This window comes from Protopterus annectens, chromosome 2.part2 (assembly GCF_019279795.1).
Source record: "Protopterus annectens isolate FY-2018-M chromosome 2.part2, PAN1.0, whole genome shotgun sequence".
Taxonomy (NCBI): Eukaryota; Metazoa; Chordata; order Ceratodontiformes; family Protopteridae; genus Protopterus; species Protopterus annectens.
Window position 1 is genome coordinate 186,707,341 of NC_056730.1, and position 21,022 is coordinate 186,728,362.

A 21,022-nucleotide genomic window follows, 5' to 3' on the forward strand; every position below is an offset into this window, starting at 1 on the left:
GAATTATTGAATTCAGCTGAACAGGTTGGAAAGCATACTTTGCAATGTGGTTTTGATTCCTTGGAGGCCTCTTGCAGGGCCGCAGTTACTGGATCTATGATTAGAAGGCATGCCTGGCTCAAGGAGCAAAATCTGCCTGATCATGTTAAAGCTAAATTGTTGGATGCCCCCCTTGCAGCATGATACTCGTTTGGTAATAAGGCAGAAGAGGTTTTAAAGAAAATGGAAGACAAAGCTAAATCTATGCAAACTGTAAAGGATTTCTTGCAAGTGCAGCCACCCAGGTTCAGTAGGCACTGGCCTACTAAAAACTGGTCCTTTCCTGTGTCCAACAGAGCCACTCAAGGCAAATCCAGGCATTCAAAAGGCTCCAGATACCAATCACAGGGTTCTTACAGGTCAAAGCAATGGGGTGCCTCCACCTCCAAATCTGGAGGAAACAAAGCACAACCCTACAGTAAGCAGTCTCAATGACTTCCCTCTACCTTCACCAAGCACTTATCTTTTGGCAGCCCCCTTGGGGGGAAAACTAGCACTTCATGCTCAAAATTGGCAGTTAATTACCCAGGACAAGTGGGTATTAAACATAGTATCCCAGGGGTACAGATTTCATTTCCATACTTTGCCAGTTCGAAATGGTTGGCCAGATCTGCCACAAAATCAGTGGGCAGAGGCTCAGAAACAAATTATGTCCCTCATGGATATGGGGGCTATTCAACCAGTACCAGAAAAGGAAAAAGAACAAGGTTTTTATTCAAGACTTTTCCAGATACCCAGAAAAGACAATGCCTTGTCTCCAATACTGGACTTATCGATTTTGAACACGTTCCTGGACATTCCAAATTTCAAAATGCTGACTTTACAACAGCTACTGCCTATGCGGGGCAGGAACACTTGGTTAGTGACTCTAGACTTAAAAGAGGCATACCTGCATATCCCAATTAGGGAATCATGCAGAAGATACCTCCGCTTCAAGGCAGGCTTTTTGCATTACCAATTCTCTGCACTGCTTTTTGGCTTATCTGCTGCGCCCAGGGTATTTACAAAGTGCCTGGCACCAGTAATTGCATTCTGCAGACAAAGAAGCATACAAATTTATCCTTATCTGGATGACTGTCTCTTTCAAGCAGAGGACAAGGACACTCTTCTTTAACATCTGGCATTTGTAAAAAGGCTTCTAAAATGCCTAGGGTACACAGTAAACAAAATGAAATCCCAACTGGTACCCTCACAAATAATTACATTCCTGGGTGCAAGCTTGAATACAACTGCCCAGATGGCTTACCTTACACCAGACAGACAAAGGCAACTGACAACATACTTCAAACAAATGGCAACAAAAACCCAGTTATCTGCAAGACAAATTCTGCAGGCTTTGGGGTTCATGACTTCCTGCATTCTACTAATTCCATATGCGAGACTGCATATGAGGAAACTTCAATGGTACCTAAAATGTTTATGGAGTCAACATTGTCACAGTCTGGAAACAATGATTCCTCTCATTCCTTGCCTACAAGAGGAGTTTCTTTATTGGGCAGAGACATGTCATCAAAACAAGGGACTATCATTCACTCTACCCCCTGCCACCCAAACCCAAACGACAGATGCATCAGACTATGCTTGTGGGGCCCACCTGGCGGGGAGATGGAGGCCAAAACAAATGCATCTGCATATCAACCAGAAAGAGATCCTAGCTATTCAGAATGCTCTGACAGCCTTCAAGGACTTACTTCATCCAGGACAACTACTGATAAAGACGGACAACACCACGGTTATATGGTACATAAACAAGCAGGGGGGTACACATTCCTACCTCCTTTGCAGACTAGCCATGGCATTGTGGAACACAGCTTTGACTTACCAAATACATCTTCAAGTTCAGTTCCTGCCAGGAAAAGAAATTACTCTGGCAGACGACCTAAGCAGAAATCTGATGGACCCGCACGAGTGGAAACTGGATCCACAAATCTTCAGCATGTTAACACAGACATGGGGGAGCCCAGACATAGATCTATTTGCCTTTCCCCAAAGTTATCAACTGGACAAATTCTGCACAAGGACCTATCACAGAAAAGCATGGAAAGTGGATTCCCTATCCTTCAGTTGGAAAAACCTATCAGTCTATACTTTTCCCCCTCTGTCTCTTCTCTCCAAGGTCTTACTAAAGGTCAGACAGAAAAAAAAACAAAAATGATCCTAGCTGCTCCGGACTGGCCTGGCCAGCACTGGTACCCAGTTCTAAGGAATATGTCTCAACTTCCTCCTTGGTACTTGCCTTAAATACCTCATCTACTGTCTCAGCAGAACAGTCAAATTCTGCACACTCAGCTCCAAACTCTGAACCTTGCAGCATGGCTGATCATTTAATTATTCAAACAACACCACTCAGTAAATCTGTGATGGATGTCATTTTGGAAGCCGGAAGGCCTAGTACTAGAAAATCTTATGCTGATAAATAGAAGAGATTCTGTGCTTGGAACCAGGCACAAGGAACAGACACAGCAAAGCCCAATATCCCTCAGATTTTACAATATTTGACTGAGATGCTTGACAAGGGCCTATCTTTTTCTTAAGTAAAAATCCATGCCTCTGCCATCTCGGCTCATTACAACACGGAGCCTCCCCTCATTTCTCATCCTCTGCTGAAACAGTATCTTAGAGGGTCCAAAAATTTAAGGCCTCCCAGAAGATCACCAACTCCTGCATGGGACCTCAATTTTGTGCTGGAAAAACTCACCTTGCCTCCTTTTGAACCAGCAGCTACTGTGGATATAAAATTTTTATCTTGGAAAATAGCTTTCCTCATGGCAATCACTTCAGCAAGAAGGGTTTCAGAACTACAGACTCTCATGTAGTGTGGAGCCTTTTTTTTACATTTTACCTGGACAGGGTGTCCCTTAGGACCAATCCTTCTTTTATGCCTAAGGTGGTATCCAGTGTGGCTCTTAACCAAACAGTTCACCTGCCAACATTTTACCCAAATCCGCAGAACAAGGTGGAGCGGATTGTGCATTCATTGGACATACACAGACAACTAAGATTCTACTTAAACAGGACCAGATCTCTAACAAAGTCTGAGCAACTACTGGTGGCATTTGCTGCAGGATCAGAGGGGAAGGCTATGTCAAAGCAGACTATTTCTAAGTGGATAAGCCACTGCATTCGTTTTTGCTACTTGCACCATGGTAAACCTGTGCCCAAGGGGATCAGGTCACATTCCACCAGGGCTGCCTCTACCTCAGCAGCTTTTCTCAGAGGAGTTCCAACCAAAGACATTCTAGAAGCTGCTACTTGGAGCTCTGTTCATACCTTCACCAAGCATTATCATTTGCCTGTCTTCTCCATATCCAGGGCAGGCTTTGCCACTGCAGTGCTGCAGGGCCTTATAGCCCCTCCTAATGCTGTTTAGTTCCATCCTCCCATCAATAGCTTTGGGATTCTACCCAAATGTAATGACTGCAACAGTGAAACACGAAGAACATAGTACAGTTGTGTACACTTACCATAAATGTAGATGTTCGAGTGTATTCACTGTTGCAGTACGGGTTACCCACCTGCCATCCCCCTTTTCTATAACTTCTCCTTCCTTCACTATATTCTAAAGCCTTTGCTTTGTGGTGTATTTGCTTTTAGATGAAGTTAAAGTTTATGTTGCTAAAAATGCATCTACATAATATATATATATATATATATATATATATATATATATATATATATATATATATATATATATATAGAAACATTTTATAACCTTGAATTACTGAAATGTCAAATTTCAGTATCTCGAGACTATAAAACCGAATGTTAAAAATAGCGAAAGGTCATAATCGCGAACTCGAATATATGTCGAATTTGCGGTGATGACCTTACGCTGCGTAATGTCCGGGATTGTGTTTTGATGGTGCGCGGTGCTGTGTGTGGATGTAGGTGTTATGTCAGGTAAGTGTTTTCTAAGGGTTTTGAGTGGGAGTTAGAGTGTATGTGAGTGTGCTGATGTGTTTGATGTGTGTGTGAGGGGTCGGAGAATGTGCGTGTGTGAGTTGGCTTTTGTTTTGTGTTTGTGCGATCTCGGAGTTAGTATGTATAAGTAGGGGGGGTGTGAGGGGCGCAGCCCCCCCACGTGGTGGGTGCAGGGGGGGATTGCCCCCTGCTTATGTGTGTATGAGTTGTGTATGTGTGTAGTTTTGTTTGTTTATGTTGTGATGTGGGTGTTGCGTTGTATGTGTGGTATAGTGTGTGCGGTGTTTTTGGTGGTGTGAATTTCGCGGGTTTTTTTGTGTCGTTTTGTGGATTCGGTTTTATAGTCTCGAGATACTGAAATTCGATATTTCAGTATTTCGAGGTTATAAAGTGAATCCATATATATATATATATATATATATATATATTTTTTTTTTTGCTCCCCATTTGGGAGGCACCTGACATCTGGAGCAAGAAAAACTGAATAAAATGGCATCGGCTGCATGGTTTATACCCCTGACGTCATGGAAGAGGAGACAGCAACAGACGCAGGACCCAAGACTTTGTTATTCAGGCCAACTGAGGGCAGCCTGCCAGCAGATTACCCAAATATAATGACTGCAACAGTGAATACATTCGAACATCTACATTTATGGTAAGTGCACACAACTGTACTTTACCCTCCCTCCTGCCCCCTTCTTTTTTTGGATATACTTCTACTTTCCTTTGCTATCTTCAAAAGCTTTTTGGTGTATTTGCTTTTTTGTTGGAGGTATAACCTTGTATATTTATAGATTTAGTTGCTTCCCATTAAGGGGGCACCTGACATCTGGGGCAAGAAAAACTGATGTAATGGTGTCAGCTGCATGTTTTATACCCCTGACAGCCTGACGTCATGGAAGAAGGGACAGCAGCTGACGCAGGACCCAAGACTTTGTTAATCAGGCCATCTGAGGGCTACTGCAAGAAGATAACCCAAAAGCGATGACTGCAACAGTGAATACACTCGAACGTCTACATTTATGGTAAGTGTACACAGCTGTACTTTCTCTATCCCTCAACATACCTTCTCTAGAAATGGGATCTTTCCAGGATTCACACAGGGAGGCTTCCCCTAGATGCAGAGGAGGAGTCTTAAGTGGTCAACATCGCCCTAAAGACTGAGGGGGTCTGCAGAATCAGGACTTCAGAGATTCCTTCTCCAGTAGGCCCTATCAGCATTACTTGAAGTGTTGCCCAACTGTCTGCCTCTGGAGGCAGTCGGGGGTCGATTCTCTCTGCACCTAAATGCCTGGACAGATATCACAAAAAATTCATGGGTGCTAAGGATCATATGCAGAGGTTACTCAATACCATTTTACTTCACAACATTCCACCCAGACAGAAGGAAGATGCAGCCCAGGAGATGCGGAAGCTGCTGCAAAAAAAGAGCCATCCAGTAGGTCCCACCTGAACAGCTGGGATTCAGAACGTATTCCTGCCTCTTTTTAGTACCAAAGAAAACAGGGGACCTTAGACCCATTTTGGATCTAAGTAATTTGAATCTTTTTGTAAAGAAGATGAAGGTCCATATGCTTATAGCTCAATCCATCCTGCCTCTCCTGTACAAGGATGGTTGGATGTGCTCAGTAGATCTCCAGGATGAGTACTATCACATCAGAATAGACAGGTGACCCAGGAGGTTTGTATGCTTTCGCTGGGAGACAATCATTAAAGATTCAGAGTGCTTCCCTTTGTACTCAGTACAGCCGCCAGGGTGTTTATCAAATGTATGGCAGTAGTTGCAGCTTATTTAAAGCTCAAAGGATTCCAGGTGTTTCCATATCTTGATGATTAGCTCCTCACCGCCTCCTAGCATCAACTTCTACAAGCCAGGGATTACTTGCTCCAGCTTTCCCGCACCTTAGGCATTTCAGAAACCTTGCCAAATCAGAACTGGTCCCCGTACAAACCCTGGAATTCATAGGGACTCAGTTGAATACTATGACTCAGATGGCATCCTTACTCCTCATCACATCACTTCACTGAGAAACCAGGTACAGGCCATACTGTCTCATCCCTCACCTCCAGCAAAACTAGTACTACAAGCTCTTAGGTTAATGTCAGCTGCAGTTCTTCTAGTTCCCCTAGCAAGATTATTTATGCAAATCCTTTAATGGACCTTGGCTGTTCAGTGGTCAGTTCTTTTATCAGCCTTTGTCATTTCCCATAAGACTCACTCCAATCTGCAAACGTCATGTTCGCTGGTAGATCTAGTGCAACTTGTTTCTGAACAGACTGTTTCCCCTTCTTCCCCAGTCACCAAAGTAACCATGGATGCTTCCTAACTTGGGGGGGGGTGACATTTCTTGGGAAAGATGAGAGCAGTCCTTCTAACATTGCAAGCATTTCTGGACATTCTCCCTCTGGGGACTCTTGCAATTCACACAGGCATCATATCAGTAGTCTGGTACATCAACAAATAAGGAGGAACCTGCTCTTGTTTGCTGTGCAGAGTGGCCATGAGGGTTTGGGAATGGGTAATCTCTTCAGACCACTTTTTCATTGCAACACACATGCCAAGGAAAACCAACACAGTAGCAGGCAAACTCAGCAGGTCCATTTTGGTTCCCCATGAGTGGTTTCTCAATCAGTCAGTAGCAAACATGATTTTCAGTAATTGGGGCCAATCTTGCTGCAACGTGTTATCCTCATCCCTCAACAATAAATGCAGCAAGTACTTCACTCTTATCCCCCCTGCCTGGGAGTCACCAAGAGCTGCTCTCAGTCACAATTGGCCCCTGGGTCTCCTGCATCCTTGCCCCCTCTTTTTCTGATTCCCAAGTTCAGCCAAGCAGGCTGAAGAGCTCAGTAATTCTCATTGCCCCCTTCTGGACTTAGCAGGTTTGATTCACCTTCCTCTGATTTCACTTGAAATATCCCCCATGGATACTGGAGCCCACTCAGGATATCCTAACTCATCCTTTAGGAATACTACACCCTAGTCTCCACCCCATCAAGCTAACCACACAGTTTATCCACTTCTAGTAATAGTTAGATGGTCCAAGCTTACTTGCTTCCCCAGTTTGTGACTTTATCCTGGCCTCCCAAAAGGCTTCTACCAAGAAAGTCTACAGAAGCAAATGGAAAAGGTTCTCTGTCTGGGCTTTGAATCAGAATATTGACCCCTTTTCAGCTATTCTTCTCTTTCTATCTACTGTTTTTAAGGAAGGAGCTAGCTTTGCCACTATTAAACTTCAGTTAGCAGCCATTTCGAATTTTCATTCTGGGAGTGATTCTTTTTCCCTAGCTTCATTCAGATTATGCAAAGCCTTCATGAAGGGTGGCTTTCTCCTCAGACCCCCAATAAAGTACCCCTCTCCCCCTTGGGACCTTACTGTAGTCCTTCAGGGTTTAACCCAGAAATCCTTTGAACCTGCAGGTACATGTGACATAAAATTTCTTTCCTGAAAAATGATCTTTTTTAGTGGCAAACACGTCAGCGAAAAGAATTTGTGAACTTCAGGCTCTTGTCAGCTAATCCTTCTTACATTATTTTTCATAAGAACAGGGTGTCTCTACGGTCCAATCCTTCTTTTATTTCTAAAGTGGTGATGGAGAGTAATACTAATCAATCCATACAATTACCAGTCTTCTTCCCAAAATTTACAAACAAAGGAGAATATGTGCTTCACCTCCTTGATGTACACAGTTACTTTTGTATCTTTACAATACAAAACAGATCAGGAAGTCTGATCGGCTATTTGTGTCCTTTTCCCCTAAATGCTTGGGACAGGTAGTTTCGAAAATTGCACTGGCTAAATGGATTGCTGATTGCATTTCGGCGGTTTATTCTCAAAATGTTTTAGATTTGCCTACACCCCCTAGAGCTCACTACACTTGATCTATGGCTACTTCATCTGCTTTTGCCTCAAGAACTTCCATTGATGATATTTGTGCAGCAGCCACTTGGTCAAAGACTCGTACCTTTGTTGCACATTAGAAACTAGATATCATCTCCAGAAGCTGGGCTTCCTTTGGTTCGACAGTGCTCTGTCATGTCCTTTTGTGAGGGAATCTTGAGAGATATGTAGTTGGGGATTATGTCCAATTTGTGAGGAAGAATGAAAAGGACAACATCAGATGTAGAAGTTATGGACTTAACATAACTTGGCATATGGCTGTCCATTTTCATTCTTCCTCACCTCACCTTTCCTCCCATCCATCATTGGCTGTGTCACTCCTAGAAGCATCTGTTTCGCTATGCTGGATCCTTTCTGTTCCAGGTTTGAGCCCCAACTTTTTTCTTGTATCTGTGTCTCTTTCTGTGCTAAAGTGGGAGATTTGGCAGCAAACTCGGTATGAGGAGTTGTGGTTAAAATAGGGCATTATGGGTAGAGGAAGGAGATTGAGAATATGATCTGAAGTCTTGTAGATGCGGCCAAATCGAATCCAAGGGTCGGATCCAAGATCCATTTGTGAGGAAGAATGAAAATGGACAGCAGAGATGCCAAGTTATGGTAAGTACATAACTTTCATTTCCCTCTTTTTCTGCATCTTGCCAAGGGCCATCATTACAAGCTACCTCACAGGGTGGACCCACTCACACAAGACAAATGATCTCTTATCCATCCCCACCTGTCTACTCTTCATCTGACTTTGTGAGTGATAGGGTTTTCATCCCCCACAGACACCGTTTTTCTGAGGACTTCCTTTGGGTTTTGCATGAGTCCAGAAAACCCACTACTAGGAAATCCTACTTATGCATATGGAAGAGGTTTTCTGTTTGGTGTCTTTATTGTAACCAGGATTCACTTACTGTGGATATTCCTTTGGTTCTCTCTCTATTTGTGTGAATTGCACAATGCTGCGGTGGCCTGTTCTTCTCTAAAGCCCTACCTATCTGCTATCTCTGCTGTGTTGGCCTGTTCTTCTCTTAAGCCCTACCTGTCGGCTATCTCTGCTTGTCTGCGTTTGACTCCCCCCTTTAGCCTCTAGATTTGAGGTCAAACAGTTTCTTGAAAGTATCGTTCACATTAGGCCTCCCAGGAAGCATGTTCCTCCATTCTGGGACCTTAATTTTGTTTTAGAAGCCTGCTGCTTTAGATTCCTTACAACATTGTTCTTGGAAGACTGTTCTTTTGGCCCTTACTTCTGCCAGACGGATGTCAGAGATACAAGCCCTTATTTCTGTTCCTCCTTTTTTAATTTTCCATAAGGACATGGTGTCCTTTTGTACTAATCCTTTTATGCCCAAGGTGGTTAATGAGTTGTCTCTTAGTCACTGTATTCATTTGTCCACTTTTTTCCCTACTCTGCAGTTTGCTTTTGAGAAGGTTTTGCACGCCTTGGATTTGCATAGGCAACTCAGATATTATTTAGATAAGACTAAAGCTTTCGATAAATCTAAGCAGCTTTTTGTTTCTTTTCATCCTATGTCTTTAGGATTGGCTGTTTCCAAGCAAACCATGTCTTTTTGGATTTGTAAAGCCATTTCTTTTTACTACTGTTCTTATAGGAAGAGCATTCCCTCCTGTATTAAGGCTCATTCTACTAGGGCTTTGCCTTCTTTTGATGCTTTTTTCAAGTGTTTAGATACTAATTCTATTCTTGAGACAGCTACTTGGACTTCTGTGCATAGGTTTACCAAGAACTATAAGTTGGATGTGATTTCTAGGGCCAGAGCTGGCTTTGCCAAGACCATTCTTCATGGCAGACTCTGCTGGCCCTTCCTCTTTTCATTCTTCTTCCGGAGGTATTACACTCTCCCTATTGTAAAGAATGCTGCAACAGTGATATGGAAGGACATAGTACAGCTGTGTAAAATCTTAGCATAACAATAGATGTCCTTCTCTTCATTGTTGCAGTATTCACTCCCTCCTTCCTCTGGTCCTTTTTTCTTCTGAATGTGCTTGTTACTTACTAGTATCCTTGGACTCTCATTCCTACTGGAGCTTTTCAGTTCTGAGGATGGTACATCCGGATGTCACCTTTATCACACACACTGTGCACGGGAGCATGCTTGTTATGTACAGCATACCCATTACAACCTAAAGGCTTTGGTATACTGGCCAGATGTCTAACTACCCTTGGCAGGCAATCCCTATTGTGAAGAATACTGCAGCAGTGAAAAAAAAGACATCTACTTTTATGGTAATATTTTGCATATCTGTACATTGTGAGTGTGTGTATGTGTATATAAATATATATATATATATATATATATATATATATATATATATATATATATGTTGTGTGTGTGTGTGCGCGCGTCTGTATATATATATATATATATATATCTGCATCATCTTGATTACAGCTTTCAGATGTACTCTCAAACCACCTTCTTCTTCTTTCGGCTGTTCCCTTTAGGAGGTCGCCACAGTAGATCATCTGTTTCCATTTCTTCCTGTCCTCTACTTCTTGCTCTGTCACACCAACCACCTGCATGTCCTCTCTCACCACTTCCATAAACCTTATCTTTGGCCTTCCTCTTACCTGGCAGCTCCATTCTTAGCATCCTTATCCTAGTATACCCAGCATCCCTCCTCAGCACATGTCCAAACCAACACAATCTCGCCTCTCTGGCTTTGTCTCCAAACCATCCAACCTGAGTTGACCCTCTAATATACTGATTCCTAATCCTGTCCATCTTCGTCATACTCAATGCATATCTTAACATCTTTAACTCTGCCACATCCAGGTCTGACTCCTGCCTTTTTGTCATTGCCACCGTCTCCAACCCATATAACACAGCTGGCCTCTCTACCCTCTTGTAAACCTTCCCTTTCACTCTTACTGGTATCCATCTGTCAGAAATCACTCCTGGCACTCTTCTCCACCTACTCCACCCTCCCTGTACCCTCTTCTTTACCACTCTTCCATACTCACCATTACTCTGAACTGTTGATCCCAAGTATTTGAAGTCAGCCACTTTCGCCAGCTCTACTCCTTGCATCCTCACTATTCCTCTATCCTCCTTCTCATTCACACACATATATCCTGTCTTAGTCCTGCTGACCTTGATTCCTCTCCTCGCTAGAGCATATCTCCACCTCTCCGAGGTCTCCTCAACCTGTTCCCTACTGTCACTACAGATCACAATGTCACCTGCAAACATCATAGTCCACGGGGACTCATATCTGATCTCATCTGTCAACCTTCCCATCACCATTGCAAATAAGAAAGGGCTCAGAGCAGATCTTTGATGTAATCACACCTCCACCTTAAACACATCCGTCACTCCCACCACAGACTTCACCACTGTCACATTACCCTCGTATATATCCTGTACCACTCTCTGCCACTCCTGACTTCCTAATACAATACCACAACTCCTCTCTAGGCACCCTGTCATATGCTTTCTCTACGTCTACGTCTACAAAGGCACAATGCAATGCCTTCTGACTGTCTGTCTACTTCTCCATCAACACTCTCAGAGCTCTTTCCTGGCATGAAACTATACTGCTGCTCACTAATCATCATTTCTCTTCTTAACCTAGCTTCCACTACTCCTTCCCATAACTTCATGCTGTGACTGATCAGTTTTATCCCTCTGTAGTTAGTACAGCTCTGCACATCACCCTTATTCAAAAAATCGGTACCAAAACACTTTTTCTCCACTCCTCAGGCATCCTCTCACTTTCCAAGGTTTCGTTAAACAATCTGGTTAAAAACTCCACTGCCATTTCTCCTAAACACTTCCATGCTTCCACAGATATGTTATCTGGACCAACAGCCTTTCCATTCTTCAGCCTCTTCATAGCTGTCCTTACTTCCTCCTTGCTAATCTGTTGCTCTTCCTAATTCACTATCCCCACATCATCCAACCTTCCCTCTCTCTCTCATTCTCTTCATTCATCAGCCCCTCAAAGTACTCTTTCCATCTGTTCAACACACACTTCTCGCTTGTGAGTATGTTTCCCTCATTATCCTTTATCACCCTTACTTGCTGCACATCTTTCCCAGCTCGGTCCCTCTGTCTAGCCAGTCGATACAGGTCCTTTTCTCCCTCCTTAGTCCCCATCCTTTCATACATCTCTCCATATGCCTTATCCTTAGCCTTTGCCACCTCTCTGTCTGCTCTGTGCCTCATCTCCTTATACTCCTGTCTACTTTCTTCATCTCTCTGACTATCCCACTTCTTTGCCATCCTCTTTCTCTGTATACTCTCCTGTACTTCCTCGTTCCACCACCAGGTCTCCTTGTCCTCCTTCTTCTGTCCAGATGTCACACCAAGCACTTTTCTAGCTGTCTCCCTTACCAGCTGTACTGTACTTACCCACCTGTTCGGTAACTCTTCACTGCCAGCCAGTGCATGTCTTAACTCTGAACTCCACCTCACAGTCACCCTTTTTCATCTTCCACCATTTGATCCTTGGTAATGCCCTCACACTCCTCCTCCTCTTCTTGATCACCAATGTCATCCTACAGACCACCATTCTATTCTGCCTAACTACTGCCTAACTACACTTTCCCCTGTCACCACTGTACAGTCTCCAATCTCCTTCAGACTGTGCCTCCTGCATAGGATATGATCCACCTGTGTGTATCTTCCTCCACTCTTGAACGTCAACCCATGCTCCTCCCTTTTCTTAAAATATGTATTCACTACAGCCATGTCCATCCTTTTCGCAAAATCCACTACCATCTGACCTTCTGCATTCCTGTCCTTAACACCATACCTACCCATTATTTCCTCATCCCCTCTGTTCTCTTCACCAACATGCCCATTGAAATGCACTCCAGTCACCACTCTCTCACCCTTGGGTACACTCACCACCACTTCATCCAACTCACTCCAAAATTTTTCTTTCTCATCCATCGCACACCCAACTTGCGGAGCATATGCACTAGTAACATTCCATCATTACACCATCTATTTCCAGCTTCATAAACATCACTCTGTCCAACACCCTTTTCACCTCCAAAACATTCTTGGCATACTGTTCCTTCAGGATAACCCCATACACTATTTCTCTCCCATTTACACCATGGTAGAACAATTTGAACCCACCTTCGATACACCTGGCCTTACTCCCCTTCCATCTGGTCCCTTGCATGCACAATATATCAACCTTCCTTCTCTCCATCATATCAGCTAGTTTACTAGTCATACCTCTAACATTCAAAGTTCATACCCTCACTACCACACTCCTAACCTTCCTCCTCTCTTCGTGCCTTCGGCCATGCCTTCCCCTTCTTCTTCGGCCAACAGTAACCCAATTTCCTCCAGCACCCTTTTGGCTAACAGTACTGGTGGCGGTCATTGTTAACCCGGGCCTCGACCAATCCAGTATGGAAATCTGTATTGTTGTCTGCATATGTTATTTGGCAAAATTTTACACCGGATACTCTCAAACCACCTAATATCTTATTTGCCTGCATTACAAACAGCTTTAAGCTATAGACTTTCCCATAGCAACTGAATTTGTCCTTTTTTTTTAAAGCTTTACTAAATCACATTGAGGCACACGTACATGAATAGAGAAGAAAACAAATATCCACAACATGTTTTTTTTTTTTTTTTTTTTGTGTAGTATACATGTATGTGTTTTTTAATTTATTCACTGCAACATTATATAAATTGCTCAATTCCTGCCTTCCCTTAAAGTGTATTGTTACACTTGTCATACTTCTATGTTTTACAGTTTAATTTCATTTCTGAATATACTGTTGATGTTAAAGCAGTAAGTAGCTTGAAAACAAAAAAGATTGTGACACTTTTTTATGTTTTAGTTTTACTGCTGACTCATTTCTTCCTTATGACCACACCCGCAGTCAAGTTAGGTATTGGGAATAATTTATATACACCCACAAAGCATCCTGGGTAATCACACATTCCATACCTCTTTAGAGCAGCTACTTATTTGCATTTTGGTTTCACTAATACAGCTTCAGATATGTTAAATTTTCAGTGGTGGGTGTTCCACCTGTTAGAAATAACTGACAAATTGTTTTACTGGATATTAGATTCCCTTACTCCTGTAGCCGGCATGGAAAATAGTAGCTTATACACTTATGCAGGAATTGAGGGACTGTGTGTACAATCTTTCATAAAATTATGTCGGGCGTTTTCATTCTCAAGAAGATTTCAAGGGGCTGTGCTTACAAATTAATTTAATTGTGAAAATAGCACACTACTTGCCTCAAACACTAAAATTTGACATTGTATATGGTAAGGAGATTACTTCCATCACCAAGGGCTGGTTATTTACATTCGCTGAGAAAAACGTGAGCGTACACTGTAAACCTCATTCCTCCTCTTGAACATTATTCGGCATTTATTGTATCCACTAATTCAATTTATTTGTAATTTGCTCATTCATTTCCTTTTTCTAAAGATCCCAACTCAAGTTATTTTACCTCCTTTACAATATTCAGTACTTCACTTACAGTGGGCTTAAGCTTTTAAGGCCTTACTGTGTCTAGGCAATTCTAGAGAATCATTTCCTTAATTAGCAGTGATTTGCTCCCCAACATTTCTAAGAAAGTACGTTGCAGAGAAATTTTAAAATCTGCCAGCTTGTTACATTCCCAGAAAACGTCCCCAGTTACCTTTTTCCCCATCACACCTCCAGTGTTTGCTATCCACCTGTGGAAATTTTTTCTGAAGTCTTCTTGTGATATAAAAATAACTCAGCAGCATTTCCAAGCAGAAGTCCTAAACCTTCTGGACTTTGTTGCATACTTGGTAGCCATAGAGACATTGTCACATTGTTCCTTTGTAATTTGCCTTTCCCATCTCTCTCCCATTTTTTTAACCTCCTGTGATTGATTTTTATTGTTATCTTGCAGTTTTGTATATGCCCTATTAATTATCCATCTTAATTAACATATTATTCAGTATCACTTCTTTTTGTGACAGGGGCACTTCACCTGATCATCCTGTTATTCAATCATCACAGCTGTCAAAATGTTGGCTTCAGAATACTGTCCCTAGATTCCAAAACATTTGGGTTAGTGTTACAGAAAACGTCCATCATCACGCAATGCTCTGAGTGTATATTTGTGGTCCACCCTTTGGCATGACATAATAAAAGGGAGAGAGTACTCCATTAATTAACTGCTTCTATGCACAAGTAACAGATAATGAGATTCCATATTACCCTGTAGATGTTATTATATTTAATCAAGTCGTATTACCTTTTATTTCCGTAAATCCCCTACGCAGCTGATGGCACCCAAAGTTAGATGTCCCCCACAGTGCCACTTGTTTGTCAGATGACAGAATGCATGCATGACGGTGTAAAATCCTGTCATTCTTGCATTCTCACATCTGTCAAGACAGAGGTTGCATGCTGTTCAATGTGCTAGCAATGGTTGGTACATATTTTATGTATTTTGATGTCACAGTTATCTTCTGAGTCTGTACAACAGACATCAAAGTGCATGCACGTAGATCTCAGTTGCCCTCCACCAGCTTTTGTTGCTTGCAGTATAATTGTACCTGTATGTGGGAATTGGTATTTCACCGTTTTAGACTGTAAAACTGCAGTGACAGTTCTCCACCTAATTGTCTGCAGTGTCAGTTCCCACATATAGGCAAAACTTTTTGTTCCACTGTATTAGCCCATTGACCGTAAAGGCCTGTACCTTTTTTCTAAGAAGTTTTCAACTGGTGTTCAATGCCAGTGGAAAACTTTGAAGTCCTTGTGTGTGCTGTGAGTTTGATTCCTGTATTGGAATCAGGAGAAGTACTTTTGTATCCCTCATTAGTCTGTGTGTCTTCAGGAGTTCAGGAGTATTTCTGTTGGACATCTGCATGGTATAAGTACTTTAAGGTAGCCCCAAGTTTGCATAATTTTGGAATCTGTTTTTTTTTAATTGTATCTAGGTTACACTAAATTATCAAGTGTAGTGCTTTTAAAGGGCATCTACCTATGTGTCCTTTATTGCTTTTACCATAGTGAATTGTTATAAACCTGCCATGAGAAAACACTGCATTCATTCTCTTTTTAGTTGCTGCCTCCTTTGTGATTTCATATACAGCAAAATCTGTGAAAAAATAAAATTAGCTAAAATGAATTATGCTTGCAATAGTATGTTGATCATCTATTCATTTCATTTCTTTTATAACTGTTACAGGGCTTGAAATGCACCGACCTAACCTTCTGCTGGGCTTAATAATTCGTCAGAGGTCAAAGAGGCAGCTAAGTACTGGTTTGACCGATGAAATCCAGGAAGAGATCTTCAGTAGTTTAGCTTCTGAGAAAAGAAGCAAAAAGGAAGATTTTAAAGAAGAACTGCTCGACATTGATGATGGTGATGATACTGATACAGATGATAATGATAATGATGAAAATGATTTCTTTAATTCTGTAAAAACGGTGTTGCCAAAGCACAGAAACAAGATTCAGGAGCTGGAGCCTGATGGAAGTGAAAGTACAGACAGTGTTGGTACAGACACACCAAAACGTAGCAGGATTGAGCCAGCAAAACCTTTAAGATTTCTTCCTGGAGTACTTGTAGGTTGGGAAGGTCAACCATTTTCTATAGATTTAGCCAGCAAACCACTGCCTGATGATATACTTCAAGGTCTCTTTGACAACAACAGCACAGATAGTATTCCTGAGCATCTGCCAGATAAAGAAAGTGAAACTGGCTCACAGAAAACACTGCCAGATGACGAGATAGGCTTGAAAGAGAAAAATGCAGCTTCTTCTGAGGAACTGAACACAGAAACTGTGCAGACAAAGTGCACTCTTGGTAATTCTCAGAAATCATCCAGTGTAACGTACAAGGCAGAAGTAGAGATGCCTTCAGCAGTGGAAGGATCAGGTTCAGCAGGAGGTCTTGCAGGTCTTTCTCTAAAAGATAAACCACCTGATGTTTCAACAGAAGCCTTTCTTGCAAGCATTTCTTCATTGCAAACGGAAACAGAAACCAAAAACAGTCTAGAGGAAATAGAACCAAAAGATAAGCCAGCAGTTGCATCAGTAACTGTTTTGTCATGTTCTGTGAAAACTGATGAAAAAAGTTCAGACACAGTTGCAGTAGAAAATACATCACCTAAGCCTTCTAGATACTTACATATAATTAAACGTAAACGTGACCCAAGACAGGCAGCAGTAAGGAGTCAGAAAGGCAGCATTCTAGATACTGCACATGAGAAGGTTAGCTGTGGAGAACAAGATGATAAACAGAGTGAGGAGAACCAAAGCCAAAAAGTAGAACAGCACATGGTTTCAGAAGGAGAGCAAGTTGTAGTAGATCACAAGCATATTTCGGAAGAAAAGAGCCATAATTTTTCTCAGAGGGATGAAGATAAATTCTCTCCAGATACCCCTCAGAAGCAGACTACTCAAACCTTACAAGTATCAGACATGGATTCCAGCCCTGGTTCCTTACACCATGAATCTGGAAATTTTACGGAATTAATTTCAAAAGATACTTCATGTAGTCCAAATTCAGATGTAAACTTTTCTGCAGTAAGATCTTCACAACACAGTTTCCATGCACATAAAAACCATCCCATGGGGCATCAGTTTCAAGGATCATTTCCACCAAATTTTCCTCCACATAATTTGCCAGTACTTGGATTTCCACCTCGTTTGCCACCACCACCACCACCACCACCACCTGTTCCTCCTCCTGTGCCTTCAGGTTTTGGGTACCCTAGAGGGCCTTCCATGGGGGTACGCCATTTTGATCCTGTAGCTCCAAACCACATGGTTCCCTGGCCTCCACTTGTTCAGATGCCAGGGCATCCTGTTCCCTTTTCAGGACCTATGGAACTAGACTATCCAAGAGGTCCAGAAGAATCCAGATTTGTGGATCCACATAGATTCCACCCAAATAAAGGAGGTAACTTGCTAGAAAGACATAACAGTGGTCCTTGGGAAAGATATGATCAGCCCCACACAGATAGAGAGTTTTATAGGGAAAGGGGGGGACACAACAGACCTAAGTATCACAGTGATTTGCATTACCAGAGGAAAGAAAGAGATCATGAACTTAATTGGAATTCTGAAAAGGTAAGAGAAAAGTCTTGGGATCATGATTCAGAAAGAGAGCGACACAGACAAAGAGAAAGAAGAAGCAGGGATGAAATGGCCAGAGATAGATCAAGTGGTGAAAAAGTCTCTGAAGGGAAACATTCAAGAGATGAGCGAAGTTCAGAAAGGCATGGAAGCAAATCTAGAAGTGAGGAGCACCATCATGACAGAGAAAGGGAGTCAGAAAAAAGCAGGGACAAGCATAGGCATCGAGACAGGGATAAAGACAGGGAAAGGGATAAACACTCCAGAACTGAAGACCATGACAGAAGAGACCACAGTGAGCGATCAAAAAGCAAGCGATAAAGACACTTGACTGGTACTTAACCTAGTAAACTGTTTAGAAATTTTCAACAAGTCGCCTGCTGGAACTGTGCCATTTTTTTCTGTTCAGTGTTAGTGTTTTGTGGGAACTATGTTAATCTTAAATCTGCAGACATGTACTGATGTTCAGATACTTTTTAATGATGCTACGAATTCTCAAAAGATAAATGGTCTGTTTTAAAGATTTTATCATACAATTATGAATTCCAGGTGTTTGTACATTTTAATATGCAATAAGTTTCAAGATGTTTGATTCTGTGATTCCAGAATAGACTCCCTAGTAACATCTTTCAGATGATTGTTGGAACAGGGTGGGTAGAATGAGTGTCAGCTGTGTCCTTCCCTCAAGCCACATCACAGTTAATGTTACTGTTTTGTTTTGTTTTTTCGCCATGTAAAACACAGAAATTTCTGCTTCCACAAATTTTCAGTCTGCAAGTATACAGTCTGATTTCAGATAACTACTCACCCAAGCTAGTCTTTCTGGTGTAAAATGCTGGGGTAAAGCATTTAAAGTTTTTATGCTGCTTGTAACTAGCCTCTTTTACTGCTGTGCCTGTAGAGTTTGATTAATGGTTTTACAGACCCATAATTACATTTGATTGACCTGCTCCATATTTCAGTTCCATTAAAAAGTAAAGTAAATTAACAAGATTAATAAAAGCATGACAATGCCTAGTAGGCCAAGAATAAAAGGAACAAACAGATATAAGCTCCACATTAAACATGTACTCTCTTCCCTTATCTTTCTGTGTCTCTGTATACCTCCTAGATTTTCCAGTATGTTAATTCAAGCAAGTTGAATTTTCCAATACGTGACTCTTAAAATGTTCTGTTAAGCACAGTTGTTAAAATCTGGTTTCTGATTTCATGGCCACATCTTCATAAGTATAGAAATGTTTTAAGAACATTTTCTGGCATGTTGTTTTCTTTGTTTAGTTAATTTAAACATTATTTTCAGTAGTTATTGTAATCATTTTAATTGCACTGTTCTGATTAGGGCTTTAGTGGATTTTTAGAATAAATTCAGTTTCTGAGTAAGCATATCATACAATGATACATTGCTAAATATTAGTTTGAAAACATTTCAAGAATAATGTAAATATGGCAGAACAGTTCAAAGCAGTATCTTTGGAAAACATCTTTACATGCTAAAGTTTAAGCAGGCCTAATTTGGTTGTTTAAAATATTCATTAATGATTTATGTGAAGAATATATTAAACCTAAAGTTTGTAGTATTGTCATACATTCACTCTGAATATCCTGCCTTGTGCTTTAAGATTTGAGTACCCAGGTTTGTAATTAACTGTTTTGTTATAATTTTTACTGAAATATTGTAAATATTTTAAGGGATATTTTTATTGTAAAAGAAAACCAACTTTGGATAATCTGTGTGTTTTGATTTATGGGTCTTTCCAGACTGATTCTAGCATACAGTAAGATGTATTTTATTCTTTTGTTTCAGGAGGTTGAACCCATTGCTGAAGAATACCAACTAGGTCCTGCTTCACACACACAGCTGAAATTATTTAAGAATTTTGGACATATTTTCATTGTGTGAAACACAGAATGCCACTGCCACTCAGTTGTTAGGAGCTGGGATCTCATGGAATTTTGTTTCTGTAGAGGTTGTTAGGACTGCCTTGCTGAGTTTGTCTGATTATATCACATGCTGGATATAGTTAGTCATACTCATTCCTGTCTTCTTCATCCCTCTTTGTGCAGCCTCCTTCTGAAGTGAAATCCATCAGTCAGCTGACATATACTTTTTCTTATATTTGATTATTTTTTGTAGAAAGTTCATATCCTTTCTTTCTATTGCATAATTTCCACAGTAATAAGGCTTGTCTGTACACTTCATTTTTGTATTACTTTGTCACATCAAAGCAGTTGTCATCTAACATAAAAAACAGATATGACAGGAGAATTTGAATCACCTTTCCCCTGCTCCAGCTTGCATTTAGATTTGTCAGCTTCCACGTTCTGCAGCAGATTATCAGAGAGGTTAATAGATAAGACTGGTACAGGGGCTGACATGTTGGTCATTGATCCAGTCCCCATATTCTCTTAATACAAACAGCCTCAGTTTGACCATAAGGGACCCATCCCCCGCCACCCTAACCACATGCCTTCAGTACACCTTGAGCGTACCCAAAACCGTGTATCCATTTTCCATAGGAACTTACTGCTAGTGAAGTTTTTACATGCGCTCCATCAGTGATTCCTTTTGTTTTAGGAGTTTCCCAATTTTTCCTGCATGTGCAGCCGTAGAGGTGGTATACTTAAATTTGTGGCTTGTGGGGGGAGAGTGGTGGTGTAGGAGGTCTTGCCTCTCATTATAAGTTTTTCCCTGCATTGATTTCCTGAAATTTTTAACTTTGTGAACTGAGTCGTCATTGAGTTGAATGTCAGGGACTCATAAGTGGAGCCCACCACGCACAAACAAGTAAATTTACTTTATTAGTTCCAGAGCTTTACCACAGTGCAATCTGTTAATCATGGCAGAAATTAATCTGTTAGTGTGTCCCACAGACACTTGTGCCATGCAGGTTTTCAGTCTGAAACTGAGCTGAAGGACTGATTTCATCATCTGAGTGTACCATATGTGTGCTTTTACTTTGTCATGGAACAGTTTTATAACAGATTCCCCAAGAGTTTAATTCCAGGGCTGCATGTTTTTTTGTTGTATTATTTCTAACAGGCCATGCCCTGCTTCAGTTCACCAACACATATCTCTGTGGCACAAGGTGTAGGTGCAGATG

At 41.4% G+C, this 21,022-nt stretch overlaps 1 protein-coding gene across 3 annotated transcripts in view; it reads left to right on the top strand.

Annotated features, from left to right (window-relative positions):
- The window catches only part of PHF3 (PHD finger protein 3), a 2,404,159-nt gene extending 2,384,511 nt beyond the window's left edge, over positions 1-19,648 (top strand). For all 3 annotated transcript variants that reach the window (XM_044063854.1, XM_044063855.1, XM_044063856.1), the window contains one exon: positions 16,027-19,648. In XM_044063854.1, the coding sequence (XP_043919789.1) occupies positions 16,027-18,242 (2,216 nt within the window). In that variant the 3' untranslated portion in view covers positions 18,243-19,648. The remainder of the gene's footprint in view (positions 1-16,026) is intronic.
- Positions 19,649-21,022: the final 1,374 nt, after the last annotated feature.